This window comes from Emydura macquarii, unplaced genomic scaffold (assembly GCF_026122565.2).
Source record: "Emydura macquarii macquarii isolate MOO-44397 ecotype Brisbane River unplaced genomic scaffold, CSIRO-AGI_Emac_v2 contig_1386, whole genome shotgun sequence".
In the NCBI taxonomy this organism is placed as follows: domain Eukaryota; kingdom Metazoa; phylum Chordata; order Testudines; family Chelidae; genus Emydura; species Emydura macquarii.
Genome location: NW_027131523.1, coordinates 1 through 14,304, shown reverse-complemented (window position 1 = coordinate 14,304; position 14,304 = coordinate 1). Strand labels below are relative to the sequence as shown.

The following is a 14,304-nucleotide window of genomic DNA, read 5'->3' as shown; positions in this document are numbered from 1 at the left end:
ATTGAGGGCAGCTGAATTCACCCTTTGTGGTGCCCATCCCTGCAATGAGTGTGGCGAGGTCTCAGTCACCACCTCTGGGTGTGGAAGGGAGCAGAGGATTCATAGGATCATCCCCTTTGGAGTGGGGGGGAAGGGGATCTGCGTCCCTCCCCCTCCCCATTTCCCTCGTCCTTAATGTGCAAATTCCCCCAACTGCCCCATTCCCACCGATACTCACGTCCCGACACCCCGCTCCGGCCGGGCAGCCAGCAGCCTGGAAAGGAGACGGCTCATTAGGGAACAGATCCCAGAGCAACTGGATCCTACACCCTGGTCTCAGATACCCCCTCCCCGCCCTGACACACACCCCGTCTCAGATCCCCCCCATGGATACACTGCCTGGCTGTCTCCGATACTCACCGAGGAGGAGGAGGACGATGAGACCAGACGCCATGATGGGGCAGTGGGGGCCCCTCAGTGCTGCCACCAACGCCCCGGTGCCCAGCTTCACCGAGCCCAAGACCCGAACTGCGAGCGAAGTGAGGAACTGCATCCGGGCTGCAGTCCCAGGAAGCCTGTGATGAGCTCAGCCCCTTTCTTCCCCGATCAGATTGTTTCTTTGCCATCATCAGGCCCAATGTACCGCGGTCACCAAAAAGGCAACTCCCTGCACCACCCAGCAAACCACATCCCCACACACAGGTGCCCAGGGCCCCCCCCCCGCGCAAGGGGGAACCAGAGGAGTTGCGGTCTCCCAGTCCCACATCGCAGCTGCCCAGTGCAGGCACCAGCTGGGAACAGGGGTATCTCAGGAGGCTTCTAGAGGTGCCCAGGCTGCCCCGACCTTTTCCAAGGGGCCCGTCTACCCTCCGTGGAGCAGGAGCTCAGAGCAGACAAGGGCACCTCCCTCCGCACACACACACAGTGCCCCCCACAGAGCAACCCTCTCCCACGGCGCAGGGCAGAGATTCCTTCCTGACCCACTGGGCCCAGCGCCTGCCCTGGAGCATGAGGGCTGAGGGGGCCTGGCCTGGCCAATCTCTTTCTCAGGTAGCGTCGCTGCAGACGCTATTCTTAGCCCAGCGATGTGGGATGGAGACAGGATGGAGAATGGGGGAGTCGTGGTTTCCAGCCCCAGTGGGGGGGGGAGGGTTAAATTTAGGTCCTGAGTTGTTAAAGGAGGAGCCAATAATTCTGGGAAAGGGGAACTGGGCCCAGAGCCGGCACTTGATTTCTGTTTCTGCTACTGCTGGTGAAATGCAGCATAAGCCTAATGATGCCTCGGCACCTACCCTGTAATATAGCCCGGCTCTGGGTGGGGAGTGAGGGCTGGGAGCCGGGACTCCTGCGTTCTCTCCCCGGCTGTGGCAGGGCAGTGGGGTCTAGTGGTTGGATGTGTAAGTGGGGGAATGGGCCCGCTATTGTGGGGAACGTTCCTTGCTTGTGCCCTACCCCGGTACAGTTGGCTAGCAAAAGGATCTGTGTCCCTGCTTTACCCAGAGGCCCCACCTTACCTCACGGGCTCCCCTCCTGCTCCCCTGTGTGGTGGGGTGCCTGTAACCCCGACAAGGCTGGACCCAGGATCCCTGGGGCTCAGTCTCCAATCTTGCCGTGGTCCCTTAAGGCAGGGGCTAGGGTGTCCCCACTCCGGGCACTAACTCTGCACTGACCCACTGCTCATTGCACACAACACAACGCAATGCAATGTATTACACAAACAGCGATCCCATCAATGAACAAACTAGGAAAAGAGGAGAAAGGTGAAAGGAAAACACCCAGCACTGCCCCCTGGCCCGGGGCACCACACACCGTGTCTCTGGGTTCACAGTCTGTGTCACACGTTGCAGGCCCACTGTCCAGCCCCTGGCTATGCTGCAGGGATGCAGAGTCAGCCCCCTGCTCTGCCAGTAGCCGCACACTCCCAGGGTCCCCTTCGCTCTGCCCAGCTGCTCACCACTCCCAGCTCCAGACGCTCCTGCCCCAGCTCACTCTGCTCCCTGCAGCTGCGCTTGGCTCTCTGGGATGCCCCTCTGCTCTGTGCTGTGGGTCGGGTCAGCTCAGCTCCATTCAGCTTCTGTGCTCCTCTTCCAGCCTTCCAGCTGCTGGCTGCTTTGTCCTTAGCTCCCCTCAGTTCTGCCCCAGCCCCGCAGCTCCAACTCACATGGAGGACCAGGCTCCCCCCCAAACCATCCTGGCTCCCTCAATGGCCTGTCTGCCTTGTCAATCAGGCTGGCTTGAGTTGGCCTCTCTCAACTGGCCCTGGGGGCTGCGTCCGTCCAGGGTCCTGTTTCCTCCAGAAATGGCCAATCAAAAAGACCCACTAAGTTTCAGTGAGGGGCTAGTAGAGCCTCACAGAGCAAAGGATCCAGATTCGAGCCAGCCCCTAGAGGTGAAAGGCCCCGTGTCCCTTTCCCCAGCCCATCCCCGGGGCAGTGGGTCTGCATCACTCAGGGCCCTGGGCAGAGCTCACGGGGCCGATGGCTGAGCTGAGTTTCCCTCTTTGACCTCAGGATGCTGCGACAGAGACACGGTTCCCTCCTTGGCGATCACCCCGCTGGGGCTAAGGGAGATGGAGGGTCCAGGCACAACAATCGCTGCGTTCACACACACACAGGAGAGGGGGAGACACAAACCCCACCCTGTGTCTGGAACCAGCCCTTAGCTCCCAGCCCCAGGGACAGCCCCAGGGCTGACGGACACCTCAGGGCATCTACAGGAAACCTGTGCGCTGGATTCTGATCTCAGCCCCCTGGGTTAAATCCCGGGGCTGATTTGAGTTTTGGGGGGAAGAAACAAGGCTTAACTCATCTTTTCTCCTCCCCCATTCGTAACTTTTCCCCAGTCACCCTAGCCTTCCTGGCTGATACTCACCCGCCCCACTCACACACACACCCTGTGCCACAACCCGGCCAGCCAGCAACCTGGAAAGGAAATGGCTCATTAGACACAGGATCCAGAGCCACTGGGTCCTACACCCTGGTCTTGGATCCTTCCCCTCCTCCCCCATGGGCACAGTCACCATGGAAGTGGATGGTGAGGGCAGATGTCTGTATGGGGCAGTGAGGGGCCCCACAGAGCTGCCACCGACACCCCAGAGCCCAGCTCCACCTCAGCGAATGAGGCGCTGAGCCAGAGGCTCCAGCCACAGGAAGCTGGTGATGACTCGTCTTTCTAATCTGCCGGACAAATCTAGCATGGCCAAAGTGAGCAGAAGTCCCTGCAACACCCCGGAAATCCTGGGCCCATCAGCCCGGCCAAGCACCATGCAGGTCGCAGCTTGTCCCTGTCTCTGCGGGGAGGGGGACAGGAAACTTTCACTGTGACATTTCCTGCCGCTGGAGAGTCGACTCTGCAGCTTCCCTCTCAGCCTGCAAACCTGCCCACGTGCGACACAAGCCGCGGCACCGTGCGAGGCGTGGGGGCGATGGGGAACGCCTGGGTTTGCTGCCCCTGGGCCACAGCTGAGCGGTGCGGACGGCTTGACGCTGTAACACCTGCTTCTAAGGGGCTTTTCTCAGCGCGTGAATTGAATAAACCAGGTTCAAAAGAAAATCGGAGAAAGAGAAATTCCAACCCGTGCCCCTGATGGGTCACCAGCCGGGAGACAGCCAGGGACCATCCCGTGCCCGCAGAGACCCTGCACCTCGAGCTGAAGGGGAAACGGTGAGTGGTTTGTGGCCAGGCCACCAGAGAGGGACGTGAGACAGGCTCTGTTTGTACAGCCATTGGCTAGAAGCAGCAGAAAGCTGGGACTAGGGAACTGTGACTCTGTCGCTGGCTCTGAGAGGGCAGTGGGGTGCAGTGGTTAGAGCAGGGGGCTGGGAGCCAGGACCCGGTGTCACTGTGGCGCAGCACCCGCCAGTCGCTCTGACACAGCTGGTAACGCCAGCGGCACCGCCACATGGAGCCGCGTTACAGTGACTCAGCCGCCCGGTCGCATGGTCCCAATGGGCCTTGTTCAATCCCCACCCCACTGCCCAGCAGCCGCCCCACAACTGCCCTGCAGCCGCCCCCTCGGCTGCCCCACCCCACGGAGCAGGCGGGGGATGAGCAGCAGATTGGTTGTGTAGAAGAGTCACCCCCGAAACTCACCCCCGTCCACACCTCCCCCTGGTCTATCCCCCTTCAATCCCCCCAGCCTGACCCCCTAAACCCTCCCCCCACCACAGCCCGTCCCTCCTCATCCTCCCACCCATCCCCCCTCAGAACCTGTCTGCCCCCCTTCCCCTCAACTGCCCATCCCCTCACCCTCAGTTAAGATGGCCGCCAACGTCCCCGGTTGCCATGGCTCCCAGGCTGCCCTCTGGGCAATGGCAGCCAGCTGGGCTGGGAGGGGCCGGGGGGAGGCTGGGCAATATGGGGGGTGGGAGAACATGGAGGGAACATTGGGGGCTGAGGACTAAGGCTGAGGGGGCAGGAGCTGGAGGGGGCCAGGGCAGTGACGGGGTGACAAGGGAAGCTGCCCCCAGTGGTTGGGGGTCTCTGGTTCCCCCCTCGTGAGCGTTTCAGGGTGACTCTGCCCCATGGCTATGGGGGAGCATAGAGGTGCCCCAGCTCAGGGGGAGTTTTGGTGGGAAAACAAATCCCCCCTCAGACCCCATCCGGTGACCCCGAATCTGTGAGCAGGGAGCCCCTCCCCCATCCCGTCTCCCTCAAACCCCCAATGCTCTGCTGTGACCTCGGCCCCTGTCCCCTCTCCTGCCATTCCCCCACCCCGACTGCCCCCCATCCCCACTCCAACACCCATCCCCCACCCTGACCCTGGCCTGTTCCCCCAAACCGATTTCACACGCTTGCTCGCCCCACTGTCCCCCCAAACTCCCGCCTCCCTACAGCGGTTTGCAGATGGCCTCCGAGGCCCAGGCAGTTGAAGGGGTTTGTAAACTCTCTCTGTCTCCCACGCTACACAGGGCCAGGGGAGCCGGGCTCCTTTCAAACCACGCCCTTCGTTTTACTCGGCTCCTGGGCACACCCCAGAAGCAGCCGTTCGAAGGGAAGCTTTTGGGTTAAACACACTGTGACCCGTCCGTGCCCAGGGCAGCCACCTGAGAACGCCAAGATCAGGGCAGGCTGCAAACGGAGAGCAGGTTCTCCCAGTGCTGGTGGGTGACACTGAAGTCAGGCTTCCCAACCAGCCACAAACTGCTTCCGATTTCCCACATTGGTTACCAAGAAGCCAGTCCACAAATGCCCACAGCCCCTTTACTGCATTCCAGTTCCTGGCTCCCAAATCAGCCACTGGGGCCAGTAAAGAGACCAGTCATTTAAACTCTCTGCTCTTTACTGAAAAGGTTCCCTCTGACCCCAAAGAGTCAGTCACAGCACCAGAGCAATATCAGTCTGGATCTTACCCAAAATACCCCACTGCCAGCCAGTCCTTTAGTCACTGAAACTAAAGGTTTGTTGCAAAAAGAAAGAAACAAACTATGGGAGAAATGTTAAAGGGTCAAAGCAAATCAGACACATACAAATGACTGAAAGTCCAGATCCATCCAGTCTCTGGGAGAATTGTGGAGTTGCAGCTTGTACAGTTCCTCTGGTGCACATCCAACGCCTGGATGGGTCTAAGTCCTTCGGTTCAGTTGCAAGTGAATTGATCCAGAGGCAGGTGTGTGTCTGTATCTGAACAGGAACAAAGACAAAATGGATTCTGTGGCTTGGCCTTATATACCCTCTGGGCCTGGCCAGGCTGTCTTGTGCAATGTTACAAGAACTAAAATGGAGTCCAGAGTCACATGGGCCAGTCCTGGTCACTCTTCAGCTGTGCCTTTAGGTTCTTCCTGGGCCCCTTGCATCCCTGAATGTCTTAATGGGCCATCAAGCAGGTATTGTCCTGCTGCCTCTCAGTCTGGGGAGTGTCCCAGCCAGCACAGTTTGAAACACAGATATATGAAATATATCCATAATTTCCATTTCACATATAACACATGAACAGAAGTGTTATCATCTCACTCAGCACATCACATCCTTTATAATGGTACCTGACCCGGCACATCTCACATGAATCGTTACGGTTTTAACATATTAATGTTACACAATACAGTAAATGCCTCCCTCAAACCAGCCAGCGTGACACACACGCAGGAGGAATCCAGCCAGGTCTCTCCACTGAGACGGGGGCTGCGTGGCTGCGGGCAAGAGCCAGAGTCAGAGCAGCTCAAAGAAGCCGAGCCTCTTGTTTGCAGAACCGCCCGGCTCCGGGGAGGAGGAAACGAGTCATTTGACGGGCAGGGTGGCCACCTGGTCCCTAGCAAACAGGGGTCACGAAGTGGAGGAGAGACAGGCTGCAAACGGCGGGTGAAATCCAGCTACGGGTGAAGGCGTCGGCACGCAGGACGTGGGTTAGCCAGAAGCGGGCGCATTGGTTGGCAAGCGACCCCAGCCCCTGCTGCTTGGAGCCTGCGTGGCTACAGTCCGGTCAGGGCGGTCCTGGGGTTAGACCCATTCTCCTCAGGCAGGGCAGGTTGGGATGGGCTCGATACACCTGACTTCGGGATCTGCTGGGAAGCCGGACGTGTGAGTTGGCGAGGAAGAAAGAGGCAGCAGGGCGGAAAATAACACAGCCAAAAAGGGGAAACAGCCCCGGGTCTCCAGCGCCTTTGTGTGCTGCTAATCAGCTCTGCCCGCTGGCGCGCCGGGCGCTGGATGGCGCAGCAATGGCCTCACATCCAGCTCGCAGAGGGGAAACGAAGTGCCTTAAACCAGAGCAAGTGCCTTAAATCAGAGCAAGGGTGACGGTGACCCCGCTGCCCTCCCCCCACATTAGGGCAGCCAGGTTGTAGGGTGGGATGTTCAAAGTGGGGGGGTCACCTCACCTAGCATCCGCCCCTCCTCCATCCGCGGGCAGCCTCGGCCAGGATCAGGGCCAGGGCCAGCAGGACCCCGGTGCCCACGGCCAGGCGGGCGACGTTGCCCCAGGTGTAATCTGGGGATGACAAAGAGGGAGGGGGGTTGGTGCTGTCAGACCAATGGGGCTCCCTCCTCCCTCCTGTGCCCCCATAAACAGGAAGCCTCGACAGCGCCCTACACCCATCCCCCCACACCCGGCTGTGTCTGTGTGTCCCCGTGCGCACCCCTCCATCCATCCCACCGCAGTGTGCCCCTCCCTGTGCTTCCTGGGCCCCACACACCCATAAAAAGTGCATCCATTCCCCCAGCCAGCCCAGCCCTTCCTGGCTCCCCCGGGGGCGGCTCCATGGGCTGATCGAGCCCCTTTAACTGGCCAAGGGGGTCCCCAGTCCTGCCCCCTTGTTCCCCCTCGCTGCCTGGGGCGGAGTGTCTGGGAGACGCGGATCTGGGCCCCTCACCTCTCACCGCCAGCCATGCAGGGTCGCTGGGGTAGGACAGGGCGACCGGCTCCCGCCTGGTGAAATAGGAGCAGCTGTAGCTGCCCACGTCTTCCTCTGTGACGCTGGCCACGGAGAACTCGGCCACGTCCCCCCTGGGCATCGCACGCCCCCAAATGCCTCCGTCTTTGTAGAGAAGGAAGGTGGCGTTCTGGGGCCCAGCCCCACAGCAGATGGTGGCGGCTTCTCCCAGGCTGACCCCCCGGCTGGGGCTGATGGAGATGGAGGGCTTGGGCAGAGAGGGCTCTGGGAGCCGGAGGAGACAGGCTGTGAGATGCAGGCCCCAGGCGGGGAGGGGCTGACACGGCAACCCAGCCACCGGCCCCCATCAGCCCAGCTTGCCATTTAGTGCTGGGTTCCCAGGGGAGTGGGGAGGTGCCCGGGATTCGGAGCGTGTGGGAGGGGGTGGCTGGGCAGCCCCTGGGCCCTGACTCCTCTGTGCGTCCCAGAGACGGGGGGCGTCCCCTTGGGAGAGGCCCCTGCTCTGCAGCTCCCCTGTGGGGCAGGGCCCCTCTCTGGGACTCCAACCTCCTGTGGCTGCTGCTCCCCTCAGTGACTCTGCCCCTGCTCCCCGCCCGGGCGGCCCCTCTCTGGGCTCTAGGGCTCAGGGCAGAGCCTGGCTCTGGGCGTCCCATCGGGGCTGAGCCCCTCCGAGGGTGTGGCTGGGAGTGGGGCTGGCAGCGGGGAGGCCGGGCCTGGCCCCGCACCTGCTACCACCAGCTGCATGGTGTCGCTTGGCTGCGACCAGGGACCGACTGCGATTGGGGGTGATAATAGCAGGGGTAGCTGCCCCCCTCTGCCCGGCTCACTTTGGGGATGGGAAGTTTGACCCCAGCTGGGTCCCTGCCCCGCACGGCTGCGCTGCTGCCCCGCCTTGTACAGAACAAACTCCAGACCCCGGCGCTGCCCCCCACACTGGAGGGTCCCGGCTCCCCCCAGGGTGACCCCCCCGCTGGGGCTCAGGGACACGGAGAGTTTGGGGTAGCTGAGCTCTGCAGTGGGAAGGAGACGGGGCCTGAGACAGACCCTGGCACAGCCACCGTGCCCCGTCCCCAGCATGGAGGGGCAGCCACGGGGCAGAGACGGGGTCAGGGTCTCCTCTCGGGTCCAGGGCACCCAGGGAACCAGGTTGAGATCTCACCCTCTCCCCTCATGCCTGCCTCCCAGGGACCGAGATCTTCCCGCACCCTACACCCACCTCCAGGGGTGGATCTTCCTTCCCTCTCCCCCCAACCCTCACTGCCTGGATGTCTCACCTGCTGGGCGCCAGGGCTTGTGGATATCCCCTGGGGGTCTGGCTGGGGGTGGAGGAGGCAGCAGGGAGTCTGGGCTGGGTCGCTCATCTCCTACAATGATCTGCACAGGGTCGCTGGGGTCTGAGTAGGCACCATATCCTGTTCTGGCGGCAAAACGACAGGTGTAGTTTCCCCTCTGTTCCCGTCTCACGCAGATTATGGGAAATTCAGCCACCAAACCAGCAGGGTCCGTGTATCTCAGATCCTTGTAATTTCCATCTTTGGAGAGGAGGAAAATCATGCCCCGGTACTGCTGATGCCAACACGATATGGTGATGTTTCCCCCCACGGGGATCACCCCACTGGGGCTGACGGAGATGTTGGGTTTGGGGTACAGCCCCTCTGGATTCACAAACAAACAGGCATTAAGTGGGGGTGACACAAACCGCGTTGGTCTCATTCAATCCTCTGCCCGTCTGTCGCTCCAACATCTTACCCCACAGCCGTCCCCAGGGTGTAGGCACGGCCCCGCGGCTCACAGCCGGGGTGAGACACAGGAGAGGAAAAGAGATTTCCAATCTCTGATTCTTGTTCTGCTCTCAGTTACCCAGGGTCAATTCAGCCCTTTCCTCATTGCAGTCAGGAGTGACTCCGGATTGACCCGGTGGGCTGAGATCAGAATCACCCTCTTTCTGTTGGTCTAACATTGCAGTGGAGCAGCAGCTCTGCTGGAGCTGGGCTGAACATGGATTATTCTTGACAATGTCCTAAAATCCACGTTTCTCAAGTTGCCTTGAAATGTGCTGTGCGCTGGGGGTGCGGGTCGGGTGCATGGGACACATTTCGGTTACTTAAACAAGCGGTTCCCAGGACAGGCCCCTGAAAAAACCTGTGTTTGCAGAATCCCCCGCTTGTTCTAACATTATTTTGCCCACACCTGGGGCTCAAACTCTGGGTCTGACCCACCCAAAACCGCTCTGAGCCGCTGGGGATTTGGCTCCACTCGTGCATGGTGCTGACGGCCCTTTGGGGCTGCAATATTTCCAAAGCTATTCGGGGTGACATGCAGAACACCGGGTCGGGCTGAGCCTGACCGAGGAGCAAAGCAGAGTGAAACGGGCGCGTGCAGCAAGACAAGGGGTGAGAAACAACGGGGCATCGCTACCGTCCCTCTGCGTGTCCTCGTCTTACAGCACAGCTCTGACTGACCTGTTCCCCGGGGCTATTGCCAGCCCCCCGGCAGAGATTGGGGGTCACTGAGTGGGGTGGGTACCTTGACTCTGTACTTCCTCGAGGTCAGAGGAATTCACCCTTTGTGGTGCCCATCCCTGCAATGAGTCTCAGTCACCACCTCTGGGTGTGAAAGGGAGCAGAGGATTCATAAGATCATCTCCTGGGCGGGGAGGGGAGGGAAATATGTGCCCCTGTCCCCACCCATTTCCCTTGTCCTTAATGTGCAAATTCCCCCAGCTGCCCCATTCCCACCGATACTCACTTCCCGACACCCCGCTCCGGCCGGGCAGCCAGCAGCCTGGAAAGGAGACGGCTCATTAGGGAACAGATCCCAGAGCAACTGGATCCTACACCCAGGTCTCAAATCTTCTCCCTCCCCGCCCTGACACACACCCCAGTCTCAGATCCCCCCCATGGACATACTCCCTGGCTGTCTCCGATACTCACCGAGGAGGAGGACCATGAGACCAGATGCCATGATGGGTCAGTGGGGGCCCCTCAGCGCTGCCACCAACACCCCGGTGTCCAGCTTCACCGAGCCGAGGCCCGAGTGCGAGCGAAGTGAGGGACTGCATCCGGGCTGCAGCCCCAGGAAGCCCGTGATGAGCTCAGCCCCTTTCCTCCCCATCAGATTGTTTGTCTTGAATCACCAGGCCCAATGTACCGCGGTCAGCAAAAAACCAGCTCCCTGCACCACCCAGCAAACCACATCCCCACACACAGGTGCCCAGGCCCCGCCCCCCACATGGGGGAACCAGAGGAGTTGCAGCCTCCCAGCCCCACATCGCAGCTGCCCAGTGCAGGTACCAGCTGGGAACAGGGGTATCTCAGGAGGCTTCTAGAGGTGCTCAGGCTGCCCTGACCTTTTCCAAGGGGTCCGTTTACCCTCCGTGGAGCAGGAGCTCAGAGCAGACAAGGACACCTCCCTCCGCACACACATACACACAGTGCCCCCCACAGAGCAACCCTCTCCCATGGTGCAGGGCGGAGATTCCTTCCTGACCCGGTTGGGCCCAGCGCCCGCCCTGGAGCATGAGGGTGGAGGGAGCCTGGCCTGGCCAACCTCCTTCTCAGGTAGCGTCGCTGCAGACGCTATTCTTATCCCAGCGATGTGGGATGGAGACAGGATGGAGAATGGGGGAGTCGTGGTTTCCAGCCCCAGTGAGTGGGGGGGATGGAGGGTTAAATTTAGGTCCTGAGTTATTAAAGGAGGAGCCAATAATTCTGGGAAAGAGGAACTGGGCCCAGAGCCGGCACTTGATTTGTTTCTGCTACTGCTGGTGAAACGCAGCATAAGCCTAATGATGCCTGGGCACCTGCCCTGTAATATAGCCCGGTTCTGGGTGGGGAGTGAGGGCTGGGAGCCGGGACTCCTGCGTTTTCTCCCCGGCTGTGGCAGGGCAGTGGGGTCTAATGGTTGGAGGTGTAAGCAGGGGAATGGGCCCGCTATTGTGGGGAACATTCCTTGCTTGTACCCTACCCCGGTAGAGTTGGCTAGCAAAAGGATCTGTGTCCCTGCTCCCACTCTCTTTACCCAGAGGCCCCACCTTACCTCACGGGCTCCCCTCCTGCTTCCCTGTGTGGTGGGGTGCCTGTAACCCCGACAAGGCTGGACCCAGGATTCCTGGGGCTCAATCTCCAATCTTGCCATGGTCCCTTAAGGCAGGGGCTAGGGTGTCCCCACTCCGGGCACTAACTCTGCACTGACCCACTGCTCATTGCACACAACACAACGCAATGCAATGTATTACACAAACAGCGATCAAATCAATTAACAAACTAGGAAAAGAGGAGAAAGGTGAAAGGAAAACACCCAGCACTGCCCCCTGGCCCAGGGCACCACACACCGTGTCTCTGGGGTTCACAGTCTGTCACACGTTGCAGGCCCACTGTCCAGCCCCTGGCTATGCTGCAGGGATGCAGAGTCAGCCCCCTGCTCTGCCAGTAGCCGCACACTCCCAGGGTCCCCTTCGCTCTGCCCAGCTGCTCACCGCACCCAGCTCCAGACGCTCCTGCCCCAGCTCACTCTGCTCCGTGCAGCTGCGCTTGGCTCTCTGGGATGCCCCTCTGCTCTGTGCTGTGGGTCGGGTCAGCTCAGCTCCATTCAGCTTCTGTGCTCCTCTTCCAGCTGCTGGCTGCTTTGTCCTTAGCTCCCCTCAGTTCTGCCCCAGCCCCGCAGCTCCAACTCACATGGAGGGCCAGGCTCCCCACAAACCATCCTGGCTCCCTCAATGGCCTGTCTGCCTTGTCAATCAGGCTGGCTTGAGTTGGCCTCTCTCCACTGGCCCTGGGGGCTGTGTCCGCTCCAGGGTCCTGTTTCCTCCAGAAATGGCCAATCAAAAAGACCCACTAAGTTTCAGTGAGGGGCTAGTAGAGCCTCACAGAGCAAAGGATCCAGATTCGAGCCAGCCCCTAGAGGTGAAAGGCCCCGTGTCCCTTTCCCCAGCCCATCCCCGGGGCAGCGGGTCTGCATCGCTCAGGGCCCTGGGCAGAGCTCACAGGGCCGATGGCTGAGCTGAGTTTCCCTCTTTGACCTCAGGATGCTGCGACAGAGACACGGTTCCCTCCTTGGCGATCACCCTCTGGGGCTAAGGGAGATGGAGGGTCCAGGCACAACAATCGCTGCGTTCACACACACACAGGAGAGGGGGAGACACAAACCCACCCTGTGTCTGGAACCAGCCCTTAGCTCCCAGCCCCAGGGACAGCCCCAGGGCTGACGGACACCTCAGGGCATCTACAGGAAACCTGTGCGCTGGATTCTGATCTCAGCCCCCTGGGTTAAATCCCGGGGCTGATTTGAGTTTTGGGGGGAAGAAACAAGGTTGAACTCAGCTTTTCTCCTCCCCCATTCGTAACTTTCCCCCAGTCTCCCTAGCCTTCCTCGCTGATACTCACCCCCCCACACACACACACACCCTGTGCTGCAACCCGGCCAGCCAGCACCCTGGAAAGGAAATGGCTCATTAGACACAGGATCCAGAGCCACTGGGTCCTACACCCTGGTCTTGGATCCTTCCCCTCCTCCGCCATGGGCACAGTCACCATGGAAGTGGATGGTGAGGGCAGATGTCTGTATGGGGCAGCGAGGGGCCCTCAGAGCTGCCACCGACACCCCGGAGCCCAGCTCCACCTCAGCGAACGAGGCGCTGAGCCAGAGGCTCCAGCCACAGGAAGCTGGCGATGACTCGTCTTTCTAATCTGCCGGACAAATCTAGCATGGCCAAAGTGAGCAGAAGTCCCTGCAACACCCCGGAAATCCTGGGCCCATCAGCCCGGCCAAGCATCATGCAGGTCGCAGCTTGTCCCTGTCTCTGCGGGGAGGGGAACAGGAAACTTTCACTGTGACATTTCCTGCCGCTGGAGAGTCGACTGCAGCTTCCCTCTCAGCCTGCAAACCTGCCCACGTGCGACACAAGCCGCGGCACCGTGCGAGGCGTGGGGGCGATGGGGAACGCCTGGGTTTGCTGCCCCTGGCCCCACAGCTGGGCGGTGAGGACGGCTTGACGCTGTAACACCTGCTTCTAAGGGGCTTTTCTCAGCGCGTGAATTGAATAAAGCAGGTTCAAAAGAAAATCGGAGAAAGAGAAATTCCAACCCGTGCCCCTGATGGGTCACCAGCCTGGAGACAGCCAGGGACCATCCCGTGCCCGCAGAGACCCTGCACCTCGAGCTGAAGGGGAAACGGTGAGTGGTTTGTGGCCGGGCCACTGGAGAGGGACGTGAGACAGGCTCTGTTTGTACAGCCATTGGCTAGAAGCAGCAGAAAGCTGGGACCAGGGAACTGTGACTCTGTCCCTGGCTCTGGGAGGGCAGTGGGGTGCAGTGGTTAGAGCAGGAGGGCTGGGAGCCAGGACCCGGTGTCACTGTGGTGCAGCACCCGCCCGTCGCTCTGACACAGCTGGTAACGCCAGCGGCACCGCCACATGGAGCCGCGTTACAGGTGACTCCGCTGTTACCCAAATAACAAATGTCCCAGGATCTTTTCAGGGGATAAGACAACAAGCTACAAATATCAACACTGTAATAACATTAATATTGTGCTTTACTTAGTGAAATGGTATTAATAATAATGTAAAGACTAGGAAAACAAATTTAATATTTGTTAGTATTTAAAGTGCCACAGAACTCGCGTTGTCTTTGCTGTATACAGACTAGCACGGCTACCCCTCTGGAACTAGGAAAACAGTTCTAACATTATATGGTCCCACTACAAATTACAGAGACACGTTTCAATTGATGCTTTCATTCACACTCACACACACTGACAGACACACACACAGAGACAGACAAACATACACAGGATCTTCAGATGTCATGGTTACCAGCCTCTTGGTGCTCATGGCAGTCACTGGCCAGGTGACTGGAGCACGAGGATGAGAGCAAGGTTCTGCCGATGCGCATCGGTGCTCCTGGCTGGTGTGATGATGTAGACCCGAACCTCCAGCCTTCATCTTCTTGTCCCGTTTTATAAGGAGAGGGACCCCATGTCAGTCTGTGGGTTTTGCTCT

The 14,304-nt window shown here is 59.9% G+C and overlaps 1 protein-coding gene across 1 annotated transcript; it reads right to left on the bottom strand.

Moving 5' to 3' along the window:
• Positions 1-6,794: 6,794 nt before the first annotated feature.
• On the bottom strand, positions 6,795-10,271 carry LOC137155703 (T-cell-interacting, activating receptor on myeloid cells protein 1-like). The gene is made up of 4 exons (XM_067552046.1): positions 10,241-10,271; positions 8,582-8,962; positions 7,287-7,571; positions 6,795-6,904 (listed from the first exon to the last, which is right to left on the bottom strand). Exons 1-4 carry the CDS (start codon positions 10,269-10,271, stop codon positions 6,795-6,797), a joined length of 807 nt encoding a protein of 268 aa, XP_067408147.1.
• Positions 10,272-14,304: the final 4,033 nt, after the last annotated feature.

Coding starts and splice junctions, on each gene's coding strand:
- LOC137155703 (XM_067552046.1), bottom strand. CDS start 10,271: ATGGCATCTGGTCTCATGGTCCTCCTCCTCG. Junction 8,963..10,240: donor TCTCATGGTCCTCCTCCTCG/GTGAGTATCGGA, acceptor TTGTGAATCCAG/AGGGGCTGTACCCCAAACCC. Junction 6,905..7,286: donor TGCATGGCTGGCGGTGAGAG/GTGAGGGGCCCA, acceptor TGTCATCCCCAG/ATTACACCTGGGGCAACGTC.